This window comes from Engystomops pustulosus, chromosome 10 (genome assembly GCF_040894005.1).
Source record: "Engystomops pustulosus chromosome 10, aEngPut4.maternal, whole genome shotgun sequence".
NCBI lineage: Eukaryota > Metazoa > Chordata > Amphibia > Anura > Leptodactylidae > Engystomops > Engystomops pustulosus.
The window spans coordinates 32092549-32115416 of NC_092420.1; the positions used below are offsets into that span (position 1 = coordinate 32092549).

The following is a 22868-nucleotide window of genomic DNA, read 5'->3' on the forward strand; positions in this document are numbered from 1 at the left end:
AGAAGATGTCCCAAAACTACATTTATGTGCTTGAGGCCTAAATCTCATCTGACAATTTAACCACAAGTATTGGTGCTGTCCAATGTGCGGGTGACCCCGGCTGACTTTTTCAATGCATGTAGGTCAGATATAACAGCAGTGTCCTGTAGAATGACATTGATTAATGGGCCATGACTCATGCTGTCACAATGTAACCTTTCTGGTTATCCTGAGCCCGTGATGAGGACGTAGTCACAGAGCAGAGACTGCTTATTATTAATGAGCCGCATGTAGCTTTATTTACACCACCCACAAGGCGGCGGGCCCTAATATTAATGGGCTCTCTAAGTGTATCTTAGTCAATTTGACTTTGTTGGTGACTCACAGCAACAGCCAATAAGAAACCAGAATAAGTAAATAGAGGTGGGACGCTTTTTAAGTCTATTAGGTTATGAAGGTATGCAGTGTTGCCAAGGGAGACGTTATTGTGAGTAAACACCGTTTGCTACAAGGAACTTTTTGCCCCCTAGTGGTAAGGTCCAGAACACATATAGTATTTAGCCACTTCACGGCCTTAAAGGGAACCTACCACCACAAATCTACCTATAAAGGTAGATTGGGTGGTAGGTGGATCAATGGGACGTGAGGATAGCCCTTTTAAGGGCTAATCCTCACGTCCCCACACTTTTTTGATAACTTTTATTAGATATATATTCAAATTTACTTATGCGGCTACTGGGGCGTGGAGTAGCCGCATCAGAGGGTACACGAGGCGGCTACTCCACGCCCCGGTAGCCACTTTACCCCTCCTACTCACCCATCTTCGGCGCGCAGCTACGCGGAGCAGTGACCGCGCAGGCGCAGGCCTGCTCTTCTGCGCATGCACAGAGGGGACGTGGACGCGGAGCTGCGCGCCGAAGATGGGTGAGTAGGAGGGGTAAAGTGGCTACCGGGGTGTGGAGTAGCCGCCTCGTGTAACCTCAGATGCGGCTACTCCACGCCCCAGTAGCCGCATAAGTAAATTTGAATATATATCTAATAAAAGTTATCAAAAAAGTGTGGGGACGTGAGGATTAGCCCTTAAAAGGGCTATCCTCACGTCCCAATGATCCACCTACCTCCCAATCTACCTTTATAGGTAGATTTGTGGTGGTAGGTGCCCTTTAAAAACAGTCATGTGCATATTACCTCAGGCTGCGTCCACACATTGGAGGATATTTATTAATCTTTCTGTCATAGTTTGCACTAAAAAAAAAACTGTCTACATTTATGAAGGGTTTCAGACAGTTTTCTGCTAGCTCAACAAAAGGGACGTGGCCTCCCAACAAAAAGGTCCACGGTATTGCGTCTCGCCCTTGAATTATCAATGGTAGGCAGGGCCAATTCTAGAGTATTTGCTTAATACCAGGCCTCCCCTGCTTCCAAGATATGTTTGGCCCACTGAATTTCCTAATTTTTAAAAAGCATTTACAACCTGATAACATTACTTAAAATTAGTAACTGGCCCTCTGTGACACCACACGTGCTAGAAGCTAGTAGTCAGTCAGTGACACCGACAATAGTGGCATCTAGTACCTCACAGGTGATGATCTGCTCCATCAGGAAGAGGACATCATTACAGCTTCTCCCGCCCATGAATGTTGAATTTGCTGTCAGATGTATTCACCTCCCAGCACCACACTGCACTCATAAAATACCCCAGTCACTTCGAGCATAAAGTCACCCAAAAAGCAGTGTTCCTAAATCAAGTAAACCTCTCATGACACAACTGACCACTCTGCACCCCCCCCCCCCATACACACAGAGTGGAAATAGAATACACAATGTGGCCCTTCATTAATTTTAACATTTATAATAAAAGCTCCTTTACCCCAATTAAATTATATACAGCTCCTAAAATTTAATTGAAATCCGACCCCTATATCCAGATTCTCCCACATGTTTAACTACCGTATATACTCGTGTATAAGCTGAGTTTTTCAGCACAAAAAAACATGCTGAAAAACCTCACCTCGGCTTATACACAAATCAATAAAAAAAATAAAAATACATACTCACCTTCCAGCGCCCCCGAAACCCGGCGCTGCTCCTCTTAGTGATGCTCCCATCACCGCGGCTCCTCTTCTTTCTTCAGTAACATCCAGCAGAGCCGCGACTCACTATGATGCAGCGTTGTCGCTGCTGATGATGTCATAGTGTGTGCCGACAGAGCGCATGGCTGCGACTCTGGCAGCTGCTACAGCAGACAGAAGAGGAGTCACGGTGACGTTGCATCGCAGAGAAGACAGAAGAGGAGCCGCACCGAGCATTGGAGAACCGCGCCAAGCATTGTGGGCGCCGAAAGGTGAATATGTACGTTTTTTATGTGCTGGGCAAACTGGGGGCTGGCTGGCGATATATACCGGGAGGCTGTGACCAATGCATTTCCCATCGTCGGCTTATACTCTAGTAAATAGGTTTTACCAGTTTTTGGTGGTAAAATAAGGGCCTCGGCTTGTACTCGAGTCAGCCTTTACTTGAGTATGTATGGTATATAGATTTACCGCCCCAAAATTTTATGTAAATTGTGCCCTCACTCACTTATATTACATACAGTAACCCATATAAACCCCCTCCCTTTTAAATATAGCCCCCTCCTATATTTATATTATATACAGCCCCCTCCCATTTTGATATAATGCTTACCCTAAAGTTATATTATATACAGCTGACCTTGATTAAAAGTCACCCCAGGATATACCCAAGTATAAGTCGACCAGAGTATAAGCTGAGACCCCTAATTTTAACACAAAAAACCTGGATAAACCTATTGACTAGAGCAGAGGTCCCCAACCGCCGGTCCGCGGACCAGGACATTGGAGTCTATCAGCCGGTCCGTGCAGGGGCGAGCGCCTCCTGCTGTACGAGGGGGCGGCACTGTGCTCCCACCAGCCGGCCCGCATCCTACTCCCACGCGCCATCCGGCCCACACTCCAGCCAGCAAGAGGCTCCCTGCCCCAGCCGGCACTGAACTGCCGCCTGCCCCTTCTGCTGGCCGGAAAGCGCCGAGTTCCCGCCGGCCGCCCGGAACTGAGCTCCCGTTTGCACGCCCTCCGGCCACCATCGTTCTCCCGCCCGCGCTCTGGTCCCTGCCTGCCGAAACCAAGCTGCCCGCCCCCAGGCACCGAGCTCTCAAGTGCCTAGCCGGCATGCACCAATCTTCCGACCACCTGGCACCGAGCTCCTGCCCGTAAGCTAGTTGGCCGGCACCATGCTGCGGCAGCCCACTGGACAGCATCGGGTGCCCGGCTCCTCCACTCCCCGCATACCTGTCAGGACCATAAAAAAAGGTAATGTAACTTTATCTGTGCATGTATATATTTATGTGTTCGTGTTTGTATATGTGTGTGTATATGTGTATGTATATAAGTGCATATGCTGTATGAGTGTTTATGCATATTCTGTATATGTTGTGTATGTATGTATGTATGTGTGTGTGTATGTATGTATGTGCAGTGTGTGCATATGCTGTATATACTATTTGTATATGTGTGTATATATGCTGTATGTATATGTAGTATTTGTGATATTTATCAGAGCTTCTATTTTGTACTACATGGCAATACGCTGTATGCATTTTATACTACATGGGGGTATTCTGTATGCATTTTATACTACATGGCGATGCGCTGTATGCATTTTATACTACATGGCGATGCGCTGTATGCATTTTATACTACATGGCGATGCGCTGTATGCATTTTATACTACATGGCGATGCGCTGTATGCATTTTATACTACATGGGGGTATTCTGTATGCATTTTATACTACATGGGGGTATTCTGTATGCATTTTATACTACATGGGGGTATTCTGTATGCATTTTATACTACATGGGGGTATTCTGTATGCATTTTATACTACATGGGGGTATTCTGTATGCATTTTATACTACATGGGGGTATTCTGTATGCATTTTATACTACATGGGGGTATTCTGTATGCATTTTATACTACATGGGGGTATTCTGTATGCATTTTATACTACATGGGGGTATTCTGTATGCATTTTATACTACATGGGGGTATTCTGTATGCATTTTATACTACATGGGGGTATTCTGTATGCATTTTATACTACATGGGGGTATTCTGTATGCATTTTATACTACATGGGGGTATTCTGTATGCATTTTATACTACATGGGGGTATTCTGTATGCATTTTATACTACATGGGGGTATTCTGTATGCATTTTATACTACATGGGGGTATTCTGTATGCATTTTATACTACATGGGGGTATTCTGTATGCATTTTATACTACATGGGGGTATTCTGTATGCATTTTATACTACATGGGGGTATTCTGTATGCATTTTATACTACATGGGGGTATTCTGTATGCATTTTATACTACATGGGGGTATTCTGTATGCATTTTATACTACATGGGGGTATTCTGTATGCATTTTATACTACATGGGGGTATTCTGTATGCATTTTATACTACATGGCGGTATTCTGTATGCATTTTATACTACATGGCGGTATTCTGTATGCATTTTATACTACATGGCGATACGCTGTATGCATTTTATACTACATGGCGATACGCTGTATGCATTTTATACTACATGGCGATGCGCTGTATGCATTTTATACTACATGGCGATGCGCTGTATGCATTTTATACTACATGGCGATGCGCTGTATGCATTTAATACTACATGGCGATGCGCTGTATGCATTTTATACTACATGGCGATGCGCTATATGCATTTTATACTACATGGCGATGCGCTGTATGCATTTAATACTACATGGCGATGCGCTGTATGCATTTTATACTACATGGCGATACGCTGTATGCATTTTATACTACATGGCGATACGCTGTATGCATTTTATACTACATGGGGGTATTCTGTATGCATTTTATACTACATGGGGGTATTCTGTATGCATTTTATACTACATGGGGGTATTCTGTATGCATTTTATACTACATGGGGGTATTCTGTATGCATTTTATACTACATGGGGGTATTCTGTATGCATTTTATACTACATGGGGGTATTCTGTATGCATTTTTTACTACATGGGGGTATTCTGTATGCATTTTATACTACATGGCGGTATTCTGTATGCATTTTATACTACATGGCGATACGCTGTATGCATTTTATACTACATGGCGATACGCTGTATGCATTTTATACTACATGGCGATGCGCTGTATGCATTTTATACTACATGGCGATGCGCTGTATGCATTTTATACTACATGGCGATGCGCTGTATGCATTTAATACTACATGGCGATGCGCTGTATGCATTTTATACTACATGGCGATGCGCTATATGCATTTTATACTACATGGCGATGCGCTGTATGCATTTAATACTACATGGCGATGCGCTGTATGCATTTTATACTACATGGCGATACGCTGTATGCATTTTATACTACATGGCGATACGCTGTATGCATTTTATACTACATGGCGATACGCTGTATGCATTTTATACTACATGGCGATACGCTGTATGCATTTTATACTACATGGGGGTATTCTGTATGCATTTTATACTACATGGGGGTATTCTGTATGCATTTTATACTACATGGGGGTATTCTGTATGCATTTTATACTACATGGGGGTATTCTGTATGCATTTTATACTACATGGGGGTATTCTGTATGCATTTTATACTACATGGCGGTATTCTGTATGCATTTTATACTACATGGCGATACGCTGTATGCATTTTATACTACATGGCGATACGCTGTATGCATTTTATACTACATGGCGATACGCTGTATGCATTTTATACTACATGGCGATACGCTGTATGCATTTTATACTACATGGCGATACGCTGTATGCATTTTATACTACATGGCGATACGCTGTATGCATTTTATACTACATGGCGATACGCTGTATGCATTTTATACTACATGGCGATACGCTGTATGCATTTTATACTACATGGCGATACGCTGTATGCATTTTATACTACATGGCGATATGCTGTATGCATTTTATACTACATGGCGATACGCTGTATGCATTTTGCATTGCTTTATTTTTACACCAAACCAATATGATGGATCTGGTCCGGACACTCCCTGATATTTTATATTATAAGCTCCACCCCTCCATAACGCCACCCCATATGACCAAAGCCCTGCCCCCACCGGGCCATGGAAAACTGGTCTAGCTTAAAGCCGGTCCCTGGTGCAAAAAAGGTTGGGGACCTCTGGACTAGAGTATAAGCGGAGGATGGGAAATGCATTGGTCACAGCATCCCCAGCAAGCCCCCTGTAGTTTATTGCCTGCCAGCCCCTGCCCCCAATATAATGCCTATAGGAAAAAAAACAAGTGGAAAAATCCCAAAAAACAAAAAGACATTTCCAGATTTAGGGTGTGATCACATTTACAAATGCATCACTAGCTCCCAGGGGCAAGCCTTGGCCCAAACACAAATCCGTTTCCGGTGAAATGCATGCAATCAGTAACCAGCACCTGGTGTCTTGTATTGTTATTAAATGTAAGACGCTAGTTGCTGGTTACTAATCAAATGCGTTTCACTGGCATATGCGTTCGGGCCAAGGGGGGCCATCTCGGATAAAAATCTCCCCATCTCTGCCAGTGATCAGCTGGATCTACTATAGCAGAAAACTCCACTGGATCAGACCTGGTCTAAATAGGTCCAACCTGGCAGACACTGTTCCGCAACACAATAAATGTGGACCCTTGAATTCTGCATGTTATCTACGAGTGAGCTTTGCTCACTCACCCAAGGAAAAAAAAAAAAAAGGATGTTGTCACACGTGGCTAATTTTTGGATATGTTTTTACATATTACTGAAGGTGTGTTACTTCATTGCTAAAGTGTAAACAACTGTGCCGTGATGTTATCTCCGTTGATTATACTCCCAGCAATAATGAAAACTCTTTCCAGCCAGCCAAACGCATGTAGACCGTAGTTATACAATTATATCACAATGCTAGCGTACATGGGGCTGGCCTGATCGCATATGCGTTTCCAGGGTAATGCATGCGATCAGTGGGCTATCTAGAAGCTGATGGGCCCTGGTGAGAAATCTGTGCCAGGCCCCTGACCATAATGTATCTTTCATAGTACTAGTCTTCTCATATGGGAAAGTGCCACCTTACAGGCCCCATAAACCTCCTGGGCCCAGTTGCGACCACACCCTCTGCACCCCCTCAAGTTACGCCCCTGCATGCAATCGGTAAGCACACCTACTTAGCCAAGTAGTGAGCGGCACGGTGCAATACAGTACTATATTTTTATGCGCACGGTCACATCTGTGCACCGCACCATGATTAGGCACCATAAAGGCGTCAATAGGGCCAACTATCCAGCGACAAACTGTGCAGCCCGATATTAGGCCCCATAATGACTGCCCGGGATGCAAAGACGAGCAGGAATAGGACCTGTTCCAGCTTTTTCCGCTTCGGCTCATGCAGGGGGCTGTGTGTGCATGAGCCTATAGAAACTAATGAGGACGTGTGCTGGCTGTAGGTAATCCGGCCGGGACACGTGCTGGTTCTGGTGACACACTCCGGGTCCTCTCCTCTGGAAGTTGCAGCGCACTGGCAGCAGCGTCTCTTCCTGTAACGCGCGTCACCGCTAGGCCCCGCCTCTGCTTCCTGTCACGTGACGCGATGATGTCAGAAGGTCCTTATGGAGTGTAGTATTTAGACGTTAGGCTGCTTGTGGTGAAATGCTGGGCGCGGTGACGTCATACGGCCGGGGAGCTGCACGGGAGCGCCTGTAGTGCTGGGGGCTGCCGGGGATGGAGCTACACTGGTGCGGATAGCGGAGCGGCAGGAGGTCAGTCATATCCCGGGGCACAGGCCGGGCAGCGCTGTGTACAAGGCTCCGGCCAGGGTCCTGTACCACCAGGCACAAGCTGCTGCTGACAACTCCTTGTAGCTGTGACACTTCCTCGTTGACCTCTTCCCCTCCTGGATGACCCCTCCTGTGTGTCTGGTATATGCCTCTGCTATCCCGCACGATTCTTCCACTTTCAGGACCTTTACCAGCTATTAAAGCCCTTCTTGGGCATAGATGTATATCAGCACCATAGTCCATGGCGCTGTACAGCATCTCATACTCTTGGCCTTAGTGTAGGTCACATTCTGCCTCCAGCACATAGGGCTCATTCACACCAACGTAATGGGGACCGATAGGCGGCCACACATCGGTCCAAATTGACGCCTATGGTGCCCGGTCACATGTTGTCTCCCCACACTGTGCACAAAGTAATATTGGACATGTCCTATTTTTCTCCGTGTTATGGCGCTGGTCCTGTGCTTCTCTATGGAGAGGGGAGGGGTGGTCAGCGCTTACCACTCCCCTCTCCAGCGCACTGACGCGGGCACACGATCGTGTGAATGTACCCATAACAAGAGTAGTAATAGTAACGTCATTGTTTACATGTCTCGTCACGCGAAAGCGAGGTCACAGTTCACGTTTAAAGGGAACCTGTCACCAGGGACCTCAATTTTACTAAAGACAGGTTGCAGAAGCCCATCACACCTGCAGTGCAAATCTGCCTTTTCTAAGCATTTGCATTACAATATAATTGTGCGTTATAACTTACCTTGCACCCTGACAAATTGCTGGGGTAGTCACTGGGGCTGGGCTTCGGTTTGGATGCATTTTAAAAAAAATTTGACTTGTCTGTTACTCACTCCTCAGAGCTTGGCCCCCACCTTTGTTCTCCTGTACAGCTCCTCCTCCTGCTCCTTCTCAGAGGTCACAACCTGGTGAGCTGACATCAGTGGGGGGGGGGGGGTTGGGGAAGCTGTACGGGAGCACAAACATGGAGGCAGCCTGCAGCTCAGACAAGTCAAGTCACATGTTGTTTTTGAAATGCATCCAAACCAAAGCCCAGCCCCTGTGACTACCCCAGGATTTCGTCAGGATGCACGAGTAAGTTATAACACACAATTATATTGTAATGCAAATGCTTAGAAAAGGCAGAGAGGCAGATTTACACTGCAGGTATCATGGGCTTTTACAATCTGTCTTTAGTGAAAATCAGGTCCCTGGTGACAGGTTCCCTTTAATCTGTATAGCAAATTCTGTCCTTCTTAGATTGCGTATACATGACACTACACTTTTCATTTCATTGGGTGGGCACCGCATGTGCCAAGCTGCCGCACTTTTTTGCATACACGTATGTAAGATCACATCCTGTTGTTACTAGTAGTAGTAGTATCTTTGTAAAAGCGAATTCACATGGACGTGTGCACAAGTCGGCGCACGGGAGAGGAGGAAGGGGTGAGCGCTGCTCCCCTCGCCCCTCTCCATAGAAATACACAGTGCTGTAATAAGGCATAAGATAGGACATGTCCTATTTTTTTCCCCTGGTACGGAACGGTTCGGTGCTTCATGTGTTCAGCACCGTACAGCTTCTTACGGCTCTATGCGCCTATTGCAGGCCTAAGGGGGACGTATATACGTCCCCCAATGGTCGTGTGAATGCAGTTATTTATTTGGATTTCTGCAATCTACTAGAACTTTACTGTATTCTCTTAAGAACCTTTTTTTTTTTTTTCTCAGCAGATAATTGAACTCATGTGATCAGTGCGAATCCATTGTGATTGTGCCAGTCCAAAGAACAGGGTGGCATGGAGGAAAAAGAGAGATGCGGATCGAGATTCCTGTCTTAAAGGTTTAAAAAAAGAAACCCCTGTTTTTCTACCCTCAAACTTTACAAGAAATACTTTTACAGGACTCTTTCATAAAGAAGAGGTTTTGGTGTTTTCGTTACCTGTACTGAGGAGCGTGGGATATAGATCACATGAGCCATACTAGGACCTCCTGTGCACTGTCACTATAAAGGGCTTTTCTTGGACATCCTCATTATTACTGTATTCTGCCCCAACATTTATTTACAGCCATGAGCTGTGTTCCATGGAAAGGGGATAAGGCAAAATCTGGAAGTGAGTCTCAGGAGCCACTGCCAGCACACATATACCACGAAAAGCAGCGCCGGGAACTCTGTGCACTCCATGCCTTGAACAATGTCTTCCAGGATGCTGGAGCATTCACTCGGGAAGCACTTCAGGAAATATTCCAGAGGTGAGGACTTTAAGATGACTTCATGATCTGTATATTGTCAATACTGTTTCTCACTATTTTAACCATTTCATTAAAGAGGTTGACTGAGTATGTTAAAAAAATATATAGATGGGGGTGCTGTACACAAAATAAACTTATACTTGCCTCCTCCAGCGCTCCAGGTGTCCCTTAGCACTGTCTGTCGGTGCCTTTCCCCTGTTTGTTTGCAGGAGCACACTCTGCACCCACAACTTCTGCCTGCCCAGCGCTCCCACCCGTCCTCTGTCCCAGAACCGGATACATATTGAAACCAATGCTGTATCAGGTGTTGGGACAGGTGGGCATACCAGGCGGGCGGAAGTTGTCACAGCCGAGCGTAAACAAATTGGCAGCACCGACAGACACTAGGAGCGGCGGAGGAGCTTAGAAGAAGTTTATTTATTTATTTTTTGTACAAGACTCCTATATATTTTTTACATTTCTCGGACCACCCCTTTAATAAAAGTAGACCTACACTAACCAGAAAAAGTGGTTAATAGAGATTAATGGAGCAGAATCGTCATGCGCGGCCGTCTGCTCCATTAGGCTGACGGAGTAGTGAGGGGTCCGACGGACCCCTAGTTTTTGCAATCTGTGGGGGTTCCGGCACTGAGACCCCACTGATCCGCAGGTAAGGCCCTATCCCGTGGATAGGGCCTAACGTTCATGGGAAAACTCCTTTCATTTTCTATAGCGTGTACTGGGAAGCTAGGAAAAAATCCAAATGCGAACTTATGCACCATTTTCTTGTGTGCTGTTTTTCCTTGTCACTCCTTCTCTTTATTCTCTTTATTCTCTTTATTAACACCTTCCCTTTATTCTTTGGGTCGGTGTGATTATGGGGATAAAAAGAGTAAATTATAGAGTAAATTGGTAAAGTCCTTTTAACCTAGATCTATACAAAGTGCTCTGCTAAAAAGTGAGGGTTTTATTGGTGTATGTTTTTTGGAATCTCTTCTGAATTCAAAATATAGGAGCTTGTGTCAGATGAAATAAATGCTGCATGCAGAAAGGGGGAAGAATGAGTCACAGGAGCTAGGTCTTTTCCCACAGCTTTTTCCATAATGGAAATAACTAAAATATAATGGGACCCTTTAACCCCTTACTGACATGTGACGTAATAGTATGTTACATGCCGTGTGCATGGAGAGGGCTCACCGGCTCATAGCCGGTAATATCGCAGCACAGGTGCCAGCGTGGGCGCCGCCATCTTGCCAAGGATCGGGGAGCGGCTAATCGTCGCCATGACAACCTCGGGTCTTCCGAAAACCCGAGGCTGCTTCGTTGTAACCTATTCATTACAAAGTGCTATCAGCACATTGTAATGAATGAGGAGGAAAATCCCCATATACTGCCATACTGTAGTATGGCAATATATGATAGGATCGTACAGACAACCTAGGGTTAAAGTGCCCTAGGGAGTCTGAAAAATAAAGAAACCCTAAAAACTCAAATCACACCCCTTTCCCTAGAACTGATATAAACAGTAAAAATCATAAATACATTGGGTATCGACGCTTCCGAAAATGCCTGATCTATCAAAATATAATAATGGTTTTTCATGTTTAACTCTGTAATGAAAATGGCGACCAAAGTTGAAAACTTTTTTGCCATTTAAAAAAAATAAAAATAAAAAGTTCTACAAAAAGTGATCAAAAGGTTGTACAGTCCTAAAAATGAAAACATTGTAAACTGCATCAAAAGCCGCAAAAAAAGACACCTCTCAAAGCTCTGTACACCGAAGTATAAAAAAGTTATTAGCGCCAGAAGATGGCAAAATTTTTTGTACAGGAGGTCTTAAATTTTGTAAATGTATAAAAACATTGTAAAACCTACACAAATTTGGTGTCCCCGTAATCGTACCGGCCCAAGGAATAAAGTAGACGTGTCATTTCGGGCAAACAGTGAAATCCGTAAAATCCAACCTCACAAGAAAATGGCACCGATGCGTTTTTATTTTTGAAGTGAAAATGGAGTGAAAAATGGAAACGAAAAAGGGCTGCGGTGGGAAGGGGTTAATATGTTTTTTGAATCTTGTATTTTCCCTCTTTCTGCTATACTGTATACTTTTTGTTATTATGCCATTAACCCCTTAAGGACGCAGGGTATTTTGGCTCATTTCTTGCTCTCCATCTTCAGAAATCCATAACTTTTTCATTTTTCTGTGTACAAAGCTGTGTGAGGGCTTATTTTGTGCGTAATTATTATTCCCTTCCATGTAGTGGGAAGCCGGAAAAATATTCCAAATGTGGAAAAATTGAAAAAAACCGTGTGTGCATCACATTCTTGTGGGCTCCGTTTTTACGACTTTCACTCTTCGCTCCAAATAACACCTCAGCTTTATTATTTGGTTTGGTACGATCGCGGTGATACCAAATTTATACAGGTTTTATTGCGTTCCAAAAATTAAACGAATGTGTACAAAAAAGAAAAAAAAATTTTGTCATCTTCTGATGCTAATAACTTTTTCATACTTTGGCGCACGAAGCTGTGTGAGGTGTCGTTTTTTTGTGAAATTAGCCGACGTTTTCATTGCTACCATTTTGCGGTCTTTGTGACATTTTGATCACTTTTCATTACATTTTTTATGTCACGTAAAAAGGTGTAAAAGTCGCATTTTGGACATTTGATCGCCATTTCCTTCTCAGATGTCACAGCCGGTTATATCCGTTTTTATATTTTGATAGATCAGGCATTTTGGGACGCTGCGATACCTGATGAGTTTGTGATTTTTACTGTTTTTTATAGTTTATATGAGTTCTAGGGAAAGGGGGGGTGAATCGAACTTTTAATATTTTATAAATTTTTTTTTTTTTACCTTACTATTTCTTAGACCATCTAGGGTAAATTAACCCTAGATGGTCAGATCGTTCCTACCATATACTACAATACTACTTTATTGCAGTATATGGCATTTCTGCACACTATACATTACAATGAGCCACTGGCTTATTGTAATGAATAGGCAGAAGCCATTCAGGCTCGGGTCAAACGAAGACCCAAGGTTGTAATGGCAACCGATAAGTACATGAGAAGTTACTCTGTATTGCTGGGATTTGCTCCAGTAGTACAGTAATTGTAACTCGCAAATAATATATGAATACATTTTCCTTTGTCATGATGCTATTTTTTTTTTTTCTTATTATTCCTTGCAGGTTGTCCCCCAATACATTGGTGACCCCACACAAGAAAAACATGTTGGGAAATGGAAACTATGATGTTAATGTTATTATGGCTGCATTGCAAACAAAAGGTTATGAGGCCGTGTGGTGGGATAAGAGAAGGTAATGACTCTGCTGGATGGTAACATGTCATTGCATACAGTTACAAGGACTGAGTCTGGAGATTCGAGTGCATTTGGTTTCTAGCTAGAGTTTTGATACCCTCATTTTTTATGTCTGCAAACAGACATTATATATATATATATATATTATGAGAGAGCGGTTCAGTTTCTTTCAAGCACATAAGGATTACCATTCACTAGCCTAAAGCAAATGGACGATAGCTAAGACTTCCCCGCAGGTCTAGGAGTACCCTAGATGGTAGGCCCGGTGTATCCATCCACCTGCCCCACAATTTCTCAAACTTCTTTGGACATTTTCGTTTCAGATACACACCCCACTCAAGTCTAATGATGTTATTTCCTCCTGCCAAAAAGGAATTTGTACAAAAGATCAAACTCTGGATCCACATGCCTGCTATAGCCTTGCGGTCCAGTTATAACAATTTTAATATGCATTGCTTAGTCACCTTGTCAACCTCCTCCATTTCAATAATGCCCAGCAGGCATATCCTAGGATCTGGCTCAAGGTCTACGGGTAGCACTGTTCTAATTACCTGAAGTATCTCCCTCCAGAACCTGCCCACATTCCCACATCATGTGTAACAGTTTGCCCTCTGGGATGGAACACAGAGTGCAATTAGAATCTGGACAAACTCCTATTCTATGAACTAAGCTCAGGGTTTTATATATTCTATGTAAAAAAAAAAAACCTAATTTGGCACATCTGTTGGGCATCTGATGGGGATAGCAAGAGGACACTCTCTCCAAAATTTCTTCCCACTGCTCGTCCGTTATAGCACCCGCATCCGCCTCCCACTTTTTCTTAACTGAGACTGGATGACTCTTCAACTATTACTCTAGAACTAGAAATATTACTCTAGAAGACTTAACATATAACATATAATTGGATGCACAGGTTACTTGTGCCATCCATCATTGTGTCATAAGCAAGTCTAATCTGAAGATACTTGTAAAATTGTGCATGCAGGATATCAAAGCTTTCTCTCAGTTGTTCAATAGATTTCAGATCGTCACCATTAAGAACCGGTGGTAATGACCATATTAATTAAATTAAAATCTATTAATTAAAAAAAATCTTTACTTGTCCTTTAAATTCTATGAACTGGCCATGATTGTACTTGGTGTAGTGTAATTTCCTTATATCCCTACATTGATTAGCAGCAGGGTAGCATCAGAATTGCAGGTCATTTCTGAGGCTAAGTGGACTAGCTGGCACCCACTCCATTTACTTTCCATCGGCAAGAATATAGCGGAAAAACAAGTTTCACTTTTAAGCTATTAGAGGAAAAATTTCCTGAGCTTTTTGGCTATTCACACCTGTAGAAAATTTCACTTTGTCATTGTTAAACCAAAAACCATATCTGACCATCATTTTTAGCGCCAGCCCTCGTATTGTGGCTGCTTCAGCTCCCATTGCCTGCTTCAGTAATAAGGAAAGAAGACAATCACAGGCCTGGCGACACATCACTGCTGAGATCAATCACATAAATATGGGCCCGGTCTCTATTCACTAGAGCAGTGCTGCAGATGTTGAAGGGAGGCTGTGTTGTTGGATTTCTGACTCATTGTAAAAGCGTTTTATGATGGAATTTGCAGACATCATCAGTGGGAGTAAGGCACACCTAACCGTGCCCAACATGTCAAGTTCTAAATACTCTATTTTAGGAAAGTTTAAGGAAACTTAAGGTTTTTTTTTTTTTTTTTGTCTGCCCTCGTTGATTGCAAAGGATCAGTTATTTCTGGGCTCTGTGTACATTTCCTCTTTGATAGGACGCATTTTTTACCTGAAAGGGAACCTTTCCATGCTGAAGGTGACAGTACCAGTGTTTCCATGGCCTCATATATACCTGTGCTGAAAAACTTAGAGCATGTCCTATTTCTGTCTGAGAAGTTTTTTTTATTATTGCTCTTGGCCCATGAATGGTGCTCACATGTCAGTGTCATTCTTTCTGCAAACAGACCACAGGACCATTATTTACGGTCCTAGACCTGCACCGTGGTAGGCCAACTGTGAACCTAGTCCTAATAGTATTATAGGTTTAACTCCTTTCCTGTAGTGTTGAGTGAACTCAACCCCACGACTGGGGCCCGGTTCCACTCAGTTTTCCCCTTGCGGTTAATGCCCTTGATTGGTACTGGATGTGGGCGTTTAAATGCTGCTGGCCAAGTTGCCAGTGCTATTTAAACGAGTAACTCCCACAGTCGGTGCCAGCAACAATAACAACATGTTACTCGTCAGGTTTGGGTACCAACAGGATTTTTACATTTGAGTACATTTGAGTCCACTCATCACTACTTGCCCTTCAATCTAGAAATCTTAGTCATGGTTGTAAGGACACTAATATGAGCTAGATTAGTGCAATTTTATAAAATGGCCAAAAGTTTCTTACTGGTTCCCTTCAACAATCAGTCATTTTCACATTTGACCAATCATCGCTGTCCTAGGCAAATTGCGCTTGTTGCCTTCAGTGGGATTTTTTTTTTTTTCTTTCAGGACCAGTTGAGTTTTGTCATGATATTTTGGGAACATAAGACTCCTAGGATAAGTTGTTGTTTATTGTTTTTTGGTTTTTTTTGTTCTTGGTCTTGCCAATGTACCCATGGAGCAGCTTTTTTTTTTTGTTTATAGTTTAATGGAAACCTACCTTTTTTTATTTGATGCATTATGAAGCAAAATACCTTGGGAATGCTGCAGCTACACTGATGCAGGATCATATCTTGGTTAATCCCTGAGCTGAGTGGATTTGCTGAAATAACAATGATAAAATTATGATAATGAAGCTCTGTTGCTTCTATGGCTGGTTCACTGGTCCATCCCTTCTCCTAGCACAGTGGTGGCGAACCTATGGCACGGGTGCCAGAGGTGGCACTCGAAACCCTTTCTGTGGGCACCCAGGTCATCATCCCAGTTGACCAAGCAGGACCAAATTCACCAAATCTTTCTGCAGTCCCAGGCAACTTAAGACATGCTGCTCTTAGCGCTATCTTAAAGCGCCACTTCATTGGTTGTTTGGAACTGCGGGAAAAATGAGAAGGTGTTGATAGAATCGCATTATCTTCCTAGGTCATCCTACTGGACCCACCATTCTTATTGTACAGAGAGATCCTTTAGAGGAGCTACAATGATCTGACTCGCCTCCATGTCTTATGAAAAGCTCCTTATGTAATGCGTTTGTCATACAGCCTGACCCAGCTTTCCCATGGTCCTGAATGTTATAATTGTTTTATCAGCAAAACCACTCAGCTCAGGGATTAACCAAGATATGATCCTGCATCAGTGTAGCTTCGCATTCTCAAGGTATGTTTGCTTCATAATGCATCTTGCACAGCTTGTTGGTTTGTGTTCCAATGGGCATTTTTTTGCATGGCACACCTTGGTAGCCAATGCCATTCAGCCATGTGCTATGGCAATGCAGAGTTTCAGATGGTGAGGGAGAAGGAGTCTACTCTTTCAACCAACTTGGATGCTGCTGTATTTGTTTATTGCACTGTATTACTGTACTTTTTCTATTTTGTACCACCTATTTTGATGACTTTCTTCTTTCTACAGGGACGTTGGCTTGATTTCACTCTCTAATGTTACTGGATTCATTATGAATCTTCCATCCAGTCTCTCGTGGGGACCCCTTAAGCTTCCACTTAAGAGGCAGCATTGGATATGTGTACGTGAGGTCGGTGGCACTTATTTCAACCTGGACTCCAAGTTAAAAAGGCCTGTGCGAATTGGAAATGATGATGACGTAAGGTAAGCACAATGTTTCGTGAATTGGAGTTTGTTTGCAGCAATAGAACGTGCTGTGGAAGGGATGTTTTGGTCTTTTTAAATTTTGGATTGGAGAAATTGTAGTAAATATTTCAGTGGCACATTAAAGGACATCTACCACCAGGGTCCGGGATTGTAAGCTAAGCGCACTGACCTACTAGTGTGTGTCCCCACTGGCAGGATATACTCTTCTTTGAGCTTCTTATGCCCTTGTTTTTTAAGAAAAAAAGCTTTAAAAATGATGGGATAGAGTCTGAGGGGCTCCAGGCTCCGAAGCTAGAAGAACAGCAGACCCTGCCAGAGGGGGTGCACACCATTATATCAGTGTGCTTGGTTTGCAATCCTTATAATCCTATTGTAGTATTGCCGTATGTGATGTCAACGTTTAGACCTTCTTATCAGGTACACTAGAAAATGGGGTTAAATGGGTTGTTTTTTGACAAAACTTTCTAGTGTCATCATTTATTATCCCATGCAATGCACTGGGTATCTGCAAAAATAATTCCAAATGTAAGGAAAAACGCATTTGCACCATTCATGTGGGTTCTGTATTTATGGTTTTGACGCTGCACTGCAAATGACAATTGCCCTTAATTCTTGGCGTCAGTACAATCAGAAATATCAAATTTATTGCGGTTTTATTAGGTTTTACAACTTTTTTTAAAAAATGGCGTATGACAGACAACCCCCAATGATGCAGTGGGGGGCTGGTGTGCATGGATAACACGCACAATTAATGTGGGTGATTTCTGCTAAATTCTAAGAGCCACTGTTGCGTAGAGTTTTGTTGCGTTTGGTTAAGGTATTATAACCTTTTGTTTTAAAATAAAAATTGTGTACATTTGCTTTTTACTTGGTTGTACGGAACTAAAAAAAATAAGGAAATTGGGAATTTGGGTAACACCATGAAAGCGGAAAATATGAAGCCTGTAAAAAAAAATAACAATAATTTTAAAAAAATGGCGCGTCTACATTTTATTGACAATTGTACTGCATTTGCAAATTTGTTCCTGCTTCCCTGTGCATTGCATGGAATATTAAATAGAAACACGCAGGAATTTAAAAAAACTTAAAAGCTTTGTCACTAAGGGGTTGTAGGCTTCTGAAATGTATAAACTGGGTAGGGAGCATTATTATGCAGAGATCACCTATCACATTGATGGCGAACCTTTTAGAGGCCGAGTGCCCAAACTACAACAAAGACCCACTTATTTATCGCAAAGTGCCAACACAGAAATTTAATTTGTGATTTATACTCCCTTCTCTGTCACAGTTTTCATTGATACCAGCCCCCTGAGGACACCAATAAAGCAGGAAATAGTCCCAGGTACAGCTGTCACTTTAAAATAACTCTGTGCAGAGCAAGTCCTGGGCTGTCTGGGACTGCAGGAAGATACCTGGAGTCATCTCTGGTGATGGCCTGAGTGCCCACAGAAAGGGCTCCGAGTGCCACCTCTGGCACCAGTGCCATAGGTTAGCCATCACTGACCTATCACATAACATGTATCTGAAAATTCAAGATTGAATCAGACTATTTAAGACTGAGGGACATGTCAATCATTCCTCACTGGAAGTGATTTAGTGAGAAGCCTTACATTACATGACATTACATAGCGGAAGATGCTCTATGCCCCCTGTCACGAGATAAAGTAAATCTACTATCAAAATAAACCAGGAACACTTGCTTATAGATCCAGGCACCATTAATGTGGTATCGTATATACTCAAGTAGAAGCCGACCCGAATATAAGCCGAGGTTTCTTATTTTACCACAAAAAAACTGGGGAAAACCTATTGACTCGAGTATAAGCCTAGGGTGGGAAATGCATTGGTGCCAGTGTGTTCCTATCTGTGTGTATAGCAGTACTGAGTGTGCGTTCATGGGATGTGTTTTATATTACGAAAAAAATACTGTAAGATTAACCCAATCATGGTGCCCCGATCTATAAGTAAGTGCTTCTGGTTTATTTGCATGATTTTGGTGACAGATTTCCTTTATGGTAAACTTGCTTATGCCTTTTCGAAAGTTACTTGACTTGACATTTCAGAATAATGATAGGAAAGGTCTATTCTGGCCAGTTTAGGGTAGAATCTACGTCTGGCCCATTCCCATCAATTGTATATATATTTTTCTCCGATTTAACAAACTTTACTGAATTATTTTGCCTTAAATCTTTCTTGGTAGAAATTTTTTACATCAGCAACTAAGGGGCAAAAACTGCGAGCTGCTGTTGGTGGTGCCGGAAGAGGTTGAAGTTCATCAGCGTTGGCGGACTGATCTGTAAAAACAACCTTGGACTTTTTTTTTTTTTTTTTTTCTTTTTAATTATCATTATTCTATTATTTTGTTCTCGCATTCACTACAGTTTTATTACCAATCTTTGTTGTTGACAATCTGTTACGGATGGAGTTTTTGTCTCCACCAAGTCGAATAACCAGATGAAGATGAGCCTACGGGCATTTTTTCCTTTTGTATCTGACAATATCTAGGGGTAACCTTGAAGTTACATCAACTTGGCTGTCAGGATACAAGAAGAAGCTGTTTCATCTCAGTATTTTCTAATGCAAGAGAATTCAATTAAACCAATCTGTACGTGTGACAAAGAAAGAGTCCATGCACACCGAGAGCTATACAGTGCAATTTTTACATTCTCGCTCAATAATATAGATTTTTGCTGTACTGTATTATCCGTTATTTACAAACCTGCCCTTACAGAATACATTATATTTTTGATCTATGAAACCTCTTATACGACATTATCAAGAAACTGAGCCATCCTATTGTATGCACGATATCTAAATGCCTAAGCTGTTGTTCTCAACTATTAAGTGCTCTTTTTTTACGAAAAAAATGAATCTGTGTGTGTGTATAGCACAGCCCCATATATGCAGACATTACCCACGTGTATCCGGATGGAGTTAGAGGAGTTTACATGTGCAGCCAAAATATCACCCGTTTCAGATACTTGAACACATATATAGAAGTACTTCTAGAATGACAAGCAGTGATGTAAGATATACGTAAGCTATTACCTGTTCACTATAGCGGCTCGCCCAGTAAAGCCAGCATTGCAATTTGGTGTATAAGAGGTGGAAATATTGAACACTGTCTTCTCCATTCTGTGTACGTTTGTTGCACCAAGACGCACTTCTTGCTTTTGCTCGCACCCTGACTTGCCAGTCCTCATCACTTGTGATGTGGGATGCTGCCTTTTATATAAAGATCTAATTATTTGCCATATCTGTATATTATATCATGTGTAGGAAATCGTACAGAAGTGTTACATGTCCAAGCCTTGGGACACGGAATGGCTGGATTTTTGTCCATAAAATGAGATTACGACCAAAGTGAGTTCTGTTACAAGAAACAAGAGACATTCACCTTTGTAGCCAGTATTTTTTTTTTTATTTTTTTTTGGGGGGGGGGGGGGAGGTTGGCAGACATGATCTGAGTTATTTTATTTTTTGTAACCAATTTTTGATCCTGGTGTATTTGAAATTCAAAAAAAAGAATTGAAGCAACTTTCCAAATTTCTTTATATGGCATTGATCTGTGTATAGACTAGTAATGCAAAATACTTGTTGCTTGAGCTGTGTGTTATTACCTTCCACCTCTTGTGTTAGTAGGAAGGAGGGAAGTAACATACAACTATAATATCACTAAACCTAAGGGCACATTCAAATACACATATTCCTGCCCAGCCGCTGTAGAGGAGGATGGGTCACTGGGGCAAGGACAAAATTTGTTGCAAAAGCCTTGGGGGTTTTCCAAGATAGAAACTGGATGAGTTTCTGAGCAGTAGCTGTCCAGTTCCCCTTCTTTTGCACAATGACTCTCAATTCAAAGTCTATAGGATTGCTGCAGATGGCCTGATATAGTGCTCAGTTATCACAAAACTGTATGAACAGAGCCCGAGGCTGTATCTGTGACCTATACGCCAGTCAAACTAACCATGACAACCCACTGGTCAGGGGTGGCAACCCCTTTAAGCAATGGGGATGAGGTGCCCTCTACAGTGGTTCTGTGTAAACATTGTGTTTTGGAGAAGGGAACAGCTCGCAACACTAAATCTTCTGTCTCTTGTAGCTATCAAAAGTGTCTTGATTCCCATAGGTAACAGGCCCAATTTTCTAGATTTCCCATTCCCTTACCACACACACACCAGTTCTTGCAAAACTATTACAATGATCTTCTTTTACTGGTTCCTTAAGATATAATGGCCACACAAGATTCGGAAAGATCTCCTTCAGTGCTGCTATTCAAAGAAATATTTGTAGCTAAATTATGTGTTTGATGTGATCTTGACGTAACGGCAATGGTTACAGAACTACAAGGTCTCTATCATCCCTGCTCTAAATTGAGGATAGAAACTCGCGTCATGCCGCCAGGCGCACACGAGGATAGAATTTCTATTGAAATGATGGTTAGATACATATTTTTCATTGTTCTGTGTTATGTATACTGTATTTCTGTACCATCATAATTACAAATAAACCATGTAAAAACCACTAAGTACAAGCTGTTAGATTGTGCTGGTTTTGGATTTATTACTGCAGGAACTGGTGTGTGTGTTAGAGTATATTTTGATTTATTTGTACCCACAAATTGATCTTCTAATAAACTGGCTTACGCCGGGACCCCACAGCTATTTTTATGTAGTGCAGTTATCTATCACACTTTGCGATTAAGGTCACAGTCTTACCATTAATATTAAAGTAAGGTGGTGATGCATGAGATTGCTCCCATTAAAACACAAAAAACACTTGATATGCGCATTTGTGCTGCCATCTTCAGGATACTAGCGGCAATAATGTGATCTCAGTTGCAAAGCACAAGCCATAATATTGCTGCCACGTCCTGGCCTTAATGGTTTACAGTATGTACGATCTAGACCGTAAAAGTCAAACTTCTCTGAAGTAAATTTTTCTATGGAGTCTGGAAAAAGGAGCGCAGAAGCAGAAAATATAAACCGTTGAACTTTTTTATGCTATTTTCTGTGCTATTTGTTTACAGAGAAAATGTATTTTGTTATCCAAATATAAAATAAAGTAAGAAGATAACGCTGGTGTTGTGTGATTTATTTTTTTTCTTCATAATTTTGTTTTAAGTTTGTTTGCAGTTTGAGACTATGAAAAGTCACCATTTATATAACCTTCATAGTTGTAGATTTAGGCTAAAAGAGACAAGTACAACCTATGCTCCTTCAGTTTGGAAACCAAGGCAATTCCTTAAAACAAATCCTTAAAGGCAGGGCCGGCTCCAGGTTTAAGCAGGCCCCTGGGCGACAGCACCTTAGTGGGCCCTTTTTTCAGAAAACTCATGACCAACTACCCCTGTAGCCACACTGTCCTCACACACACACCTACATCTACACTGTAAACTTGGTTGCCACACTATCCTCACACCCCTCCCAATTGCCACACCATGCCCCCCTCATTTACTCGGTCCCCCGAAGCAGCAACAGCAGCCGCCTTCCTTCTTAGGAAAGTGCTTGTTGTGAGCGAGGAAAGGTGAGTTTTAGGTTCTGGCTCTATACTGTGCTCCCGACTAACGCAGCATAGGGGCAGATGACAAGAGGATGGTGATAATTTGTACCAGTATCTTAAAGCAAGTGGGGCCCTCCAGCACTCTTGGGAAAGCCGGGTGCTCTTGCCGGGCCTGCTTAAAGGGGTTCTTCAGTCATAGCAAGT

The 22868-nt window shown here is 42.5% G+C and overlaps 1 protein-coding gene across 2 annotated transcripts; it reads left to right on the forward strand.

Annotated features, from left to right (window-relative positions):
* The first annotated feature begins 7642 nt into the window (after nt 1-7642).
* On the forward strand, nt 7643-22243 carry JOSD1 (Josephin domain containing 1). 2 transcript variants are annotated; one of them, XM_072129052.1, is made up of 5 exons: nt 7643-7833; nt 9571-10092; nt 13266-13394; nt 16965-17159; nt 19363-22243. In XM_072129052.1, exons 2-5 carry the CDS (start codon nt 9911-9913, stop codon nt 19460-19462), a joined length of 606 nt encoding a protein of 201 aa, XP_071985153.1. In that variant the 5' UTR covers nt 7643-7833; nt 9571-9910; the 3' UTR covers nt 19463-22243. The 2 variants fall into 2 exon arrangements, with proteins under 2 accessions (XP_071985153.1, XP_071985152.1); XM_072129051.1 differs by having other exon boundaries at nt 9574-10092.
* Nucleotides 22244-22868: the final 625 nt, after the last annotated feature.